Source organism: Sciurus carolinensis, chromosome 11 (genome assembly GCF_902686445.1).
Source record: "Sciurus carolinensis chromosome 11, mSciCar1.2, whole genome shotgun sequence".
Lineage (NCBI taxonomy): Eukaryota > Metazoa > Chordata > Mammalia > Rodentia > Sciuridae > Sciurus > Sciurus carolinensis.
This window is the reverse complement of record NC_062223.1, coordinates 30,385,499-30,397,213: the sequence shown is the minus strand read 5'-3', so window position 1 is coordinate 30,397,213 and position 11,715 is coordinate 30,385,499. Positions and strand designations below refer to the sequence as shown.

The following is an 11,715-nucleotide window of genomic DNA, read 5'->3' as shown; positions in this document are numbered from 1 at the left end:
AAGTACATGATGAACAGAAATGTGACAGAGTTTGTTCTTCTGGGACTTACAGAAAACCCAAAGATGCAGAAAATTATATTTGCTGTGTTTTTGCTCATCTACATCATCACAATGTTAGGAAATTTAGTCATCGTGATAGCCATCATTGGCAGCCCATTGTTTGGTTCACCTATGTATTTTTTCCTGGCCTATCTCTCCTTTATTGATGCCTGCTATCCCTCTGTCAGTACCCCTAAACTAATTGTGGATTCACTCCTTGAAAAGAAGACCATTCTGTTCAATGGATGTATGGCCCAAGTCTTTGGAGAACACTTTTTTGCAGGTGCTGAGATAATTCTACTCACAGTGATGGACTATGACCGCTATGTGGCCATCTGCAAGCCCTTGCACTATGCAACCATCATGAACTGGAGAGTGTGCATGCTGCTAGGGGGAGTGTCCTGGATGGGAGGCTTTCTTCATGCAACCATCCAACTCCTCTTCATTTTCCCACTACCCTTCTGTGGCCCTAATGTCATCGATCACTTTATGTGTGATCTGACTCCTTTACTCAATCTGGCCTGCACTGATACCCATATTCTGTGACTCTTTGTGATTGCCAACAGTGGGTTCATCTGTCTGCTAATCTTTCTCCTCCTGCTGGTCTCTTATGTGGTCATCCTGTGCTCCCTGAGGACACAGATCATGGAGGGCAGGCCCAAAGGCCTCTCTACCTGTGTCTCCCACATCACAGTGATCCTTTTATTCTTTTTTCCCTCCTTATTTGAGTACCTGAGACCTCCAGTTACTTTACCTATTGATAAGGCAGTTGCTGTTTTCTACATGATGATAACTCCCATGTTAAATCCTTTGATCTACACCTTACGAAATGCCCAGATGAAAAGTACCATTAGGAAATTATTTACTAGGAAGTTTCTTTGTTGGACAAATAAATATGCCTGAAGACCAACACTGATTTAACTGAGGAAAGTCCCCTTTGAATGATCTTAGCAAGCAGCACTTAAAAGAGAAACATTTTTTTCATTAAAAAATTCTTTCAATCAATCTCAGATTTAGCAAATTATGTTTTGTGTGTGTGTGTGTGTTAATTCACATCATGAATCCCAGTATTATTCACAAATGTAAAACACCAAGAATTAAAATCAAAAACAAACAAAAATTCTCTGCTTTCAAGAAAGGAAAAATTAGTTCAGAGAAAGGGAAATAACTACAACCACTCTGCATTTTTGGGAACTTTTATCAAATCAGGAATTGCTTTTGCTATCTTCATTTCCACACATTGATTCATATGCTGTGCTAATAAAAATTAAAAACTAAATATGTCAGTATTGAGTAGAAATGATTATAACACTCAAAAGAAATAAGCACAGCACAATTACTATCCCTATTTTATCTGTCAGGAAACTGACAAAAGAAATTATCTGAACACATACTACAAATAGAGTATGATAGATTTATTGACTCATACACTTAATTTCTATCTTACAAGGACAAGTGATTATAATAAATAGATCATATTATTGCACTAATTACCATTTATGAAGAAAAGAATATTGGACACACTGCGTGTAATAGTTGAATTTATACACATAAATATCTAATGATTTTCATAAAAAACTTCATATAAATATATATACAATTGACAGTAATATATTTTGAAGGACTTTAGGGCTACAAACCTGAAGCAACATTGATCTTTGATTAGCAAGTAATGCAGATTCAAACAAATTTTCTCATAGTCTTCAGAAAAACTCATTATACTCAGGTTGCTCTACTATGATAATCCATGAGAATGAGGGGTGAACCAATAAAAACATGCTTGAATGTCAGACAGGAACTTCTAGTTTAATAAGCACAGCTAGGCTCCATTAAGTACTTGTCTGATAGCAAACAATATTTTCTGCAATGTAGCACAACATTTTGCCTCTGATATCTAGTGAATGAAAAATGAATGTCTAAAGTAACATAAATAAAATATACAGTAAATAAAAAAAAGACTACTGAAGACTACAGATGTTTTTCTGTCGTCATTTGATTCAGACTGACCTCTAAGGGAAATCAAAATTTGTGTTTACCCTTGTGTAAACTGAGGAATGAGAAAGAACTTAGAACTGAGTTTCTTAGCATATGATCAAATATTGTATTGTGATATTCTCCTAGAAAGATTTTATTATCATCTGCATGTGGGGTGTGTATGATTTTTCTATTATTTGGAGATCACATTTCATTAGTAAAACCTACTTTGTCCAATAAGTACCTCTGTCTATTACAACAGCAATTTCAGGATTATTTTTTGTTTCATTCAAAACCTCCTTCACTCATTAATAAGCTCCAATATTCGATTCCAAAAATATTAATATATGGAGGGACTTCTAAGGTGAATAAAACATGCCTAAGTTCTTCTTTCATGGTACTTAAGAGAGAGACACCAGAAGGGAGTAGAAAAGTACTGCTGAGTGTTATATGTACATGTTAAGATGGACAGGGTCCTATGAAGACATAATGGATGGACAATGAACAAAGACCTGGAGAGGGGGGACAGATGGGAAAGACAAAAGGAAAGACAAAAATGGCACTCATGGGATTAAAACTGGGTAAGGCGATTGAACGTCAAGAGGTTGGATCAAAGCATTCCTATGACAGGTAAGTTAAAAACAAAATATGCAGGAAAACTAAGTCATTCAACATGGTTGTGGTTATTAATTTATATTTTTATTCAACATTTGTTTACAGAAACCCAAGTGCCAGGCACCAAGTTGAGCATCAAGTTAGTGTAAAGGTAAATTGTACTCCTGAGAATGAGACAAGAACAGGCAAGATCAAAAAAGATCTCAAATTTGTGTAAAAGTTTAAAGGCAGAAACTTTGGGTGAAATATAGAAAGTATTTTTAAGATGGTGAATGATTTGATTGTATCTCAGATTACAATAACCTGGCCCCAGTATGATTAATCTACAGAGGTGTATGATGGGCAGGAGAAGGGCAGAAACTAATATAATGATCTAAGTGTGAAATGCTGGGATTGAACTCTGATCCTGCTGGTGAAGAGCAGAGTGTGGTGGATACTTGAATTATGCTCAAATTCCACCACCAGGTCACTGTGCACAAGATCCAGGTGCTGTGACTCTGGACTGCTAAGAGTTCACAGCCCTAACCTTCTCTTGGCAACTACAACAAAGAAAGTAGGAGATTTTTATCCAGGGATTATTTCACTATTTTATGACCCTAAGTGGAAAAATAAGACTTTCAAGAGAGTGTTTAAAAGGTTGTGTGTCCTCCTGCTCCCTGTAGAAAAAAAAAATGTACTACAATTTTCAGCATGGTCAACTTCATGCTTTGGATATAGCCCTTGCTGCTTTTAAACAGACATATTTTTTCTCCTTTTCCTCTTTCTCTCCGTAATCTCTTCTCCATAATCCCTCCTCCTAATCTCAGGAGAAAAACATGATTTCCTATGAATCAACTCGTTAAAATCCTCTGTTGCTGCTGATGGAGGGAATCACAGACTCTAGGACAGAAGTTCCCTTGTGTTTCTCTTTCTCTAGCAAATCAATGAAGCTTCTTTTTTATTTTTTCTCAAAAGCTTGTCTTCCTTATTGGATGGGCATCAGGGATGGGACTGAGCTTCAGATCATGCAATGAGCACTCCAGAGCTGCCAAGGCCCAGGCTAAAGCCTGAATCCATGGCACCACATATTTTCTCCCTCTCTCATAACACTCCTTCAGTCCCTGCTTCCATATGACACATTCATAGAAATCCCACTTCAGGTTCATTATCATAAACTGAAATAGAGAAATAGTTCCCCATATATTTAGAAGTTATAGACAAAATAATCCATTAATGAGGAATATTAGAAAAGGAGGAGTCATGAGTGAGATCCAGGTTCTAGCTTCCATCACTAGATGGATGAGGGAACTGAGAAGATAGAATGGAGAGAACTGAGTGAATTTGCAAGTGAAAAGGGCCTCTCTACCTCCAGCAGAGGGACTCTGTAACCACCAGTAGTTAGTCTTCCCAGCCTGTGTAAGGAATGCTGCAACAGTGCATGAAGAAATCATAGTGGCTGCCCCCTGAGGAAGTTTCCCTGAGGCAAGGCTGACTCTCTATAGGACTGACTCCTAACCCCTTCTTGATTCCTAGATCTCTAACTGGACTCAAGTCCCAGCAGAATCCTAAAGAATCTCAGTGTGTGACCATATAAAGGTGAAATATACTCCAAAGGGTTCATGATCTTTCTAATTTATGCAGACATGAAGGCAGGAGTACATGTGTTAACATGTTAAGAATATGCAAGAATGATGAAATAAACATAAATTTGAATAGAGCCAAATTTACTGATACAGGCTCCACTAAACAAAGATTGCTTCTTTAGCACTGCAGCTCAGGGAATTGAAAGGAACTCCATTTATTTGCCTGGAACAAGGACCAAATGAGGCTCACAGTGAGTGAACTAGAAAGGGATCCTAAGACACTGAGAAATCAGAATGCAGTGTGATTTGTCACTTAAGACCTACTCACCCATCCTAGGAGAGTCCAGAACACTAACCTCCATCACAACTGTGAGTAGTAAGTTTGTGAGAGGAGCCCTGACATCCCTGAAGACTTCTGTGAATGCTTGTCCCTGTCAGAGAAACCCCCCAGTGGAATCTGTTGTCCCTGGACTGGAAACTAAGTGCAAAGTGAATAATTGGCCCAGGGAAGGCAAGGGCCAAGTGGAAGCACTCCATCTCCTAGGTTTTGGTGTTGTAGCTACTGCAGTGTGAGGGAGGATAGAAGGGCTTAGAGCCAGGGCAAGATGGTGAGTAAGGAGGTCAGGAGAAGGGTCAGGACAAAGGAGTGTGGAGAGGGTCTGCATGATGAAAGTGCTTCTGGGCACAGGGGGGGATCCAATCAGACTGACATGCTGGTACTCCTGCCCCTAGTAGGGATGCAATAGAAAAACTAAAACAGGTGAGTGGACAGAGGGGACACCAATCAATAATAGTGAGGAGAGTGTGGACAGGGGAGAAGATAAGGAAAGGAGGAAATTCCAGAGACCATGAAAAGAACAAGCCAAAACTACCCCACTAGATTTCTGACTTCTTGGAGAAGTATGTCTCTGTCACTTTTGCAATAGACCTGCTGCTTTCTCTCTCTGTGTTTCATTCCTCAATTATTTGTCAGAGAAAATGAACCTAATACCCCTAAACAGTAACAAGTGAACAAGGGAGCTAAAGAAGATATCTGCTGACCTGAAAAGACCTATAATCTTGATTGGCTGATTTTAGACTTCCTAGTAGTCTAAATGAGTTCTTACTTGACATATTTAAGCAGAATACTTCAAGTGAATGAATATCACTTTGGAAAGCAGTATGGATATTCTTCAAAACACTAGGAATGAAACCACAAAATCACCCATGTATATCACTCTTTAGTATATATTCAAAAGTACAGTTAGCTTACTATAGTGATATAGGCACATCAATGTTTATAGCAGCATAACCCATGACAGCCAAGTTATGGAACAAGTTCAGGTGCCTATCAACAGATTTGTGGATAAAGAAAATTGGTATACACACAATGAAGTTTTACTCAGTCTCAAAGACATTTGCTGGTAAGTGGATGGAAGTAGAAAACATCATCCTCAGTGAAATAAACCAGATTCAGAAAGTCAACAGTCCAATATTTTCTCTTTCTTGATGAGGCTAGACAAAAATCCAGGGGGAAAGACAAGGGAAATCCCATAAAAGTAGAAGGAAAATTAGTGGAGCAGAGGAAGGGGATTGAGGGGAACAAAGGTGTGGGGAAGGCAGGAAGAGGGACAGGAAAAGGAAGGAATGATGTAATAAAATTGACCAAATTACAGTACGTTCATATATGTTAACATACCACAGGGAATTTCTCCTTTAGGTATATCTATAAAGCATCAATTTTAAAACCTGAAAAAATAAAAGGAAGACTAATAGAGTACAGGAGGTGGAACAAGGGGAGTAAGGAGTGGAGAGAAACAGGAAGATAGGGAACTGAAAATGGAGCAGGTTATGGTCCATGCTTGTATAATTATGTCAAAATGGGTTTTGATATTATATATAAATATAATGCATTATTAAAAAGAAAAACAAAGGAAGTCCTGTCATTTAGAATATCTTGGATCAACCCAGAAAACCTTATGTTAAGAAAAATAAGCCAGGCAAAAAAGGGCATATACAAGGTGATATCACTTAAGGATAAATCTAACATAGTCTAACTCAGAGAAATAGGGAGTGGGACTGTCATTTTCAAGAGCTGGGGAGAGGGGAGGAGGGAGATGCCTATTAAAGGGTATGATGATTTGGTTGCACAACATGAATAAATTCTAGGGATTTAAACACCATTGTGCTTATACTGATGGATACTGTCGAGTGTACTTAAAATACTGTTCAAAGGGCAGATTTTGTGTTAGATGTTCTCATCATCATCATCATCAACAACATAAAAAGAAGTTGTGCAGACACATTTGAAGGTGATCAGATAGGTGATGAGAGTTTCATGGCATAGTTGTGGCGACAGTTTCACATGTGTATGTGTATCTCTCAAGACATCAGGTTGTACATGTTATACATGTACAGCATTTTGTATGCTAATTATCTCAAATAAATGGTTTTTAAAAAATAAAAAATGCACAGACCTCCTAAAATGACAAAATGGCAAATAAGTAACAGAAATTTTTCCAACTGACAAACTATGGAATGAGCGGAACTCTCTTACTGTGTTTTAAATGACTCTCCAAATCCGTAATGCTGCTTGTCATTCCATGCTGAGTCCCAGAGAGCACTGTTACTTAGACCCTTCTTAGGTTTCTGTCTACTTCCTAAACACTGAAAATCAGGAAAAGCAGCATGTTTAGTTAAAAACTTTAAAATAGCTGTCATTAATATGCCTTCACTTCTTTAGTTCTCAAGTGATTCACAGTGGGTTTCCAGAAAGGATTTAATATTGATAAGAAAAAAACTCTCTCTATGACACACATGATCAGGGAAACTACATACTTGTACCCACACTGGATTTATGCTACAATCCTATTTACAAGGCATTCAGTTTTCCTAACAACTCAGTTTCAGATAGGAAAGAAGTTATGTTCCAACTTCAGGGAATGCCTTTCCCATTCAGAGGTTGGTGATTTTCAAATACATCTTTCTAGAATATCTGCTTCTAAGGTGATTTATATCCATCAAGAGATATAATTCCTTGGAGAGAAAGCACAGGTATAAGCAAGGTCCCCAGGTCCTTCTGGAAACCTCTTTAAAATATCCTGGTATTGTGAGTTGACAATATTTTTATTGTAGTTAATTCATCTAGAGCAAGATTCATCATGAGTGACCCATTTGAAGACTTCCTTCCAAACTCCTGCCTTCTGTCCTGCTGAACCAGAGCAGCAGAATGATTTTCATCTCTCAGTAATCAAGTGAATCCATTCTAAATTCAAATCACAGATTTTCTGTTAAAATAATTTAGGCTTTAATTTAAAAGGAAAGAATTTTAAAGACACAACAGTAACATTTGATTTGATGTTAGGTTACCTGAATAGTCTCTTTGGAAGTGTACTTCCACTTTATGTAAAATTCTTATTTCAAGAGGAGGTCTCTTTGAAGATGAAATTTTTTCTGAACACTCAAAATACAATTAAAATCATCTAAACTACTAAGGTAAGATTTTTCAACAGTGCTGATGTTTATTAATTTTGTAATTTATCATATTCAGAGATTATTTCTTTTGTATATTTATTAAATATGGTCAAAATGCCATTTGTTGAATACTGTTATAGGACAGTTCATCTCATCCTCATCCCACTTTTAAAAAAGATAGTAAATATCACTGAACAAATTTAGCATTAGACAATTTGAGACTCATAGTGATGGAGCTGTGTATAAAATCCAGCCCTCTAACAACAAGAAAAGTTAATTTGCCATGAGATACCTCATTTAATAACCAAGACTAATTGTGCAGATAAAAACAAAATTTAAGTACACTTCTAACACACAGAAAACTTAGATGTAAATATTAAATGACACAAATCATCAGCTACAGAGCCCTAGTACAAATAAGAAGTCTTTCTGGGATGAATTGCTGTGGTTAGAACAGGTCTCTATGTCTTCTTTAAAAGCAGTAATGCAAAGGATTACTCCTGAGCTGACTGAAGGCTTAAAAATATCTCTGTATTCTTGTTCAAACTGTCCATTTAACTTTTCTGATTGCATACACAGCTATAGAAATAAATGAAAATCGTATATGTGTCCCCAAAACTGTAATTCATGTGCTCATGTAACAATCAATTCTCAAAACATCTATGAGGTGATATTGTCACCCTCACTTTGTAAGTGATAACACAGATGTGTACAGGGTCAGGAAATGTACCTAGTAAAAGAAATTGTAAGCAGAAGAAACAAGATGTAAATCTGGTCCTACTGACTGTCAAACCAGTCTCTCTCTTAACCACCATGTGGGTTGTTTACATTTTCTAGGTGACTCTGGGGTCCATATTTTATAATGGTGTTAGAGAAGGAAGAACTGGGTGTGAGGGCAGGCCAATGAAAAGCACCCTTCCAAAATGAAGAAACACTCATTTGCTTAATATTTGGGAGTTCAAATGCATTATTATGTGTCTGTGTGTCTGCTGATAATATTGCTTTGTATACACTTTCCTCTGAAGTAGTTCCACATTGTTTAGTATAACATAGTATGGAATTAATAGGTTAAGGGTAAAAGGAGAACAATATATGTTAAAGAACTGAAGAACAAAAAAATGAATAAAAATTGGACTAACTTGAAGCCAGACGAAGAGGTACATACCGATAATTCCACCTACTCAGAAGGCTGATGCAGGAGGATCACAATTTTAATGTCAGTCTGAGGAGTGTCATAAGACTCCATCTTTAAAAAAAAAAAAACATTAATGATCTATTTTTTCTCTTCTTGACTCTGCTACTTATTAATTACTTGTTCTGGAATAGGACCCTAAACTCCTCTGTGAATATATAAATAAGTATAAAGGTGGGTAGAAAAATAACAGCATTATCCATTCACTTTGTTGTGAGAACTAGATCAGTACATGTTCACAAAACACTTAGAACACATGTCAATTCAAGATTATTGTACTTATACATATTAGTTTCTGAGATGATTTCCTTACCTATAAGAAGGATGCAACAACCCCAGTCACACAGGCTACCTCAAATATTAAGAGGAATTGTGCATGTGAAGCACTTGGTAGAACAAATACCATTTGTTTTATAATTAGGTATTGCAAAGTTATTAGATTTATTCAAGAAGTTTTATGATTTAATTTATAGTTGCTCTTTTGTACATTGGTTGCATTTCCCTAAGTGTCATCCTCCTCTCTTTACATCAATTGTTATCATTAGTCTGCTACATGAATTATGATCTCTGGCTTTCACCCCTTACTTAAACCCACTCTCCTTCATCCAGGACACAAAAAGATGATTACAATAGTAACATCTCATTTCCCCTTCTTTAAGTTCCCATCATCCTTGACTCCTATTCTTATTAAGCTCTCATGCTTCCCCATTTCCTAAGGAAAAAAGGGTAACATTCATTAGTTTTACCTTGAAGGCAGTCACATCCCGCTCCTACCTCTTATCTTATTGGGGTTTACATTACACTATGAGTGTAACCTCTGAATTCAAATTAGTCTCTGAGTCATCTCAGACAATTAGGGGTGCTCAGAACATTTTTTTCACTTCATTCAAAAATATAAATACAAAAATCTTCACATAAATTCTCATGACTCAATAGAATCCATGATTTATTTACTTATTAGAATGGAGAAGTTTTACAAATTCAAGGTTCAATTTTGTTTTTCAGGTATGTGCAGAACTTTTACATGAAGTACATGGAGAATAGGAATAATGTGACAGAGTTCATTCTTCTGGGCCTTACTGAAAATCCAAAGTTGCAGAAAATTGTATTTGCTATGTTCTTGCTCATCTACATCATCTGCCTGGTAGGAAATATGCTTATTGTGATCACTATCACAGTCAGCTCATTGTTGGGGTCCCCCATGTACTTTTTCCTGGCCTATCTCTCCTTTATTGATGCGTGCTATGCATCTGTCAATACCCTTAAGCCAATGGTAGATTCACTGTAAACAAGGAAAACTATTTTGTTCCATGCATGCATGACTCAAATCTTTGGGGGGCATTTATTTGGAGGTGCTGAGGTCCTTCTGCTTACAACAAAGTCATGTGACCACTATGTGGCCATCTACAAGACCTTGCACTATGCAACCATCATAAACTGGAGAGTATGCATGCTGCTAGTGGGAGTGTCCTGGGTGGGAGGCTTTCTCCATGCAACCATCCAGCACCTCTTCATCTTCCCACTACCCTTCTGTGGCCCTAATGTCATAGATCACATTATGTGTGATCTGAACCCTTTGCTCAATCTGGACTGCACTGATACCCACACTCTGGGGCTCTTTGTTGCTGCCAACAATGGGTTCATCTGCCTGTTAAACTTCCTCTTCTTGCTGGTCTCCTATGTGCTCATCCTGCACTTCCTGAAGACTCACAGCCTGGAAAGCAGGTGCCAAGCCCTGTCCACCTGTGTCTCCCACATCACAGTGGTTGTCCTGTTCTTTGTTCCCTGCATATTTGTGTATATGAGACCTCCAACTGCTTTACCCATTGATAAAGAAGTTGCTGTATTCTATACTATGATTACTCCTATGTTAAATCCATTCATCTATACCTTGAGAAATACTCAGATGAAAAATGCCATTAAGAAACTGTTTAGCAGCAAAGACTTTCAGATGACAGATTAAGGTACCTCAAGTCCAATACTGATTTAGTTGAAGAAAGTATCAAAATATATTGAATAATCTCAGCAAAGAAATACTCAATGATATGAAAAAACATACTCTTATTCATAAATCCTTCATCAAAGAATGCAAAATAGTGGAGAAAACCTAACCCAAGACCATTCTGTCATATTTGTAAAATTTGTCATAATCAGGGCTTTGTATTTATACCTTCAATCATGTGTATGCATTCATATGCTATCCTTCTCCTGAAAGTAAAAAAAAAAAGAAAGAAAGAAAGAATTACAAATAGTGGTATTGGCCAATAAACTCTATAACACTCATGAGATATAAACACTGCTGTTACGATTTGGATTCAAGATGTGTCCCCAAAGCACCTGTTAATGTAGAAATATCAGAGATAAATGATTAGATTATGAGGGCAGTGAACTGATAGGCTATCCTAGTTTGAATGGACTGACTGGGTGTCAGTTGTAGGCAGGAGGAGCACGACTGGAGGAGGTCACTGAGGATGTACCCTGGAAGGTTGCCTCTTCCCTGCAGTCCTTCCTCCCCCCATCTTCTCCCCACCTGGCCATGATCTGAGCTTTCCTCCCATGGGCCTTTCCCTTATGATGTGCTGCACTGGACCCAGAACAGTAGGGTCAGATTTTACAGATGGAGACCTCTGAAACCATGACCACCCAGTAAAAACATTCCTCCAAGTTGTTATTGTCAAGGACTCTGGTCATAGCCACACTAAAGCTGACTAAAATATCTGTTATTATCTCCATTTTACCTGTGCATATACTGGAAAATGAGGAAGATATCAACATAGATACAGTGATCATCCAATAACCAGAATGCTGGTGATTTTCCAGACCACGCTCTTAACTCCTATGATGTACCTTCAGGAAATGATGAGGAAAATGTCAGATAAA

The 11,715-nt window shown here is 37.5% G+C and overlaps 1 protein-coding gene and 1 pseudogene across 1 annotated transcript; both read left to right on the top strand.

The window, feature by feature from the left end:
* Positions 1-6: 6 nt before the first annotated feature.
* On the top strand, positions 7-942 carry LOC124959413 (olfactory receptor 4C46-like; annotated as a pseudogene).
* Positions 943-10,153: 9,211 nt separating this feature from the next.
* LOC124959412 (olfactory receptor 4C46-like) lies at positions 10,154-10,798 on the top strand. Its single transcript, XM_047517887.1, has one exon. The coding sequence runs from the start codon at positions 10,154-10,156 to the stop codon at positions 10,796-10,798; it is 645 nt and encodes a 214-aa protein (XP_047373843.1).
* Positions 10,799-11,715: the final 917 nt, after the last annotated feature.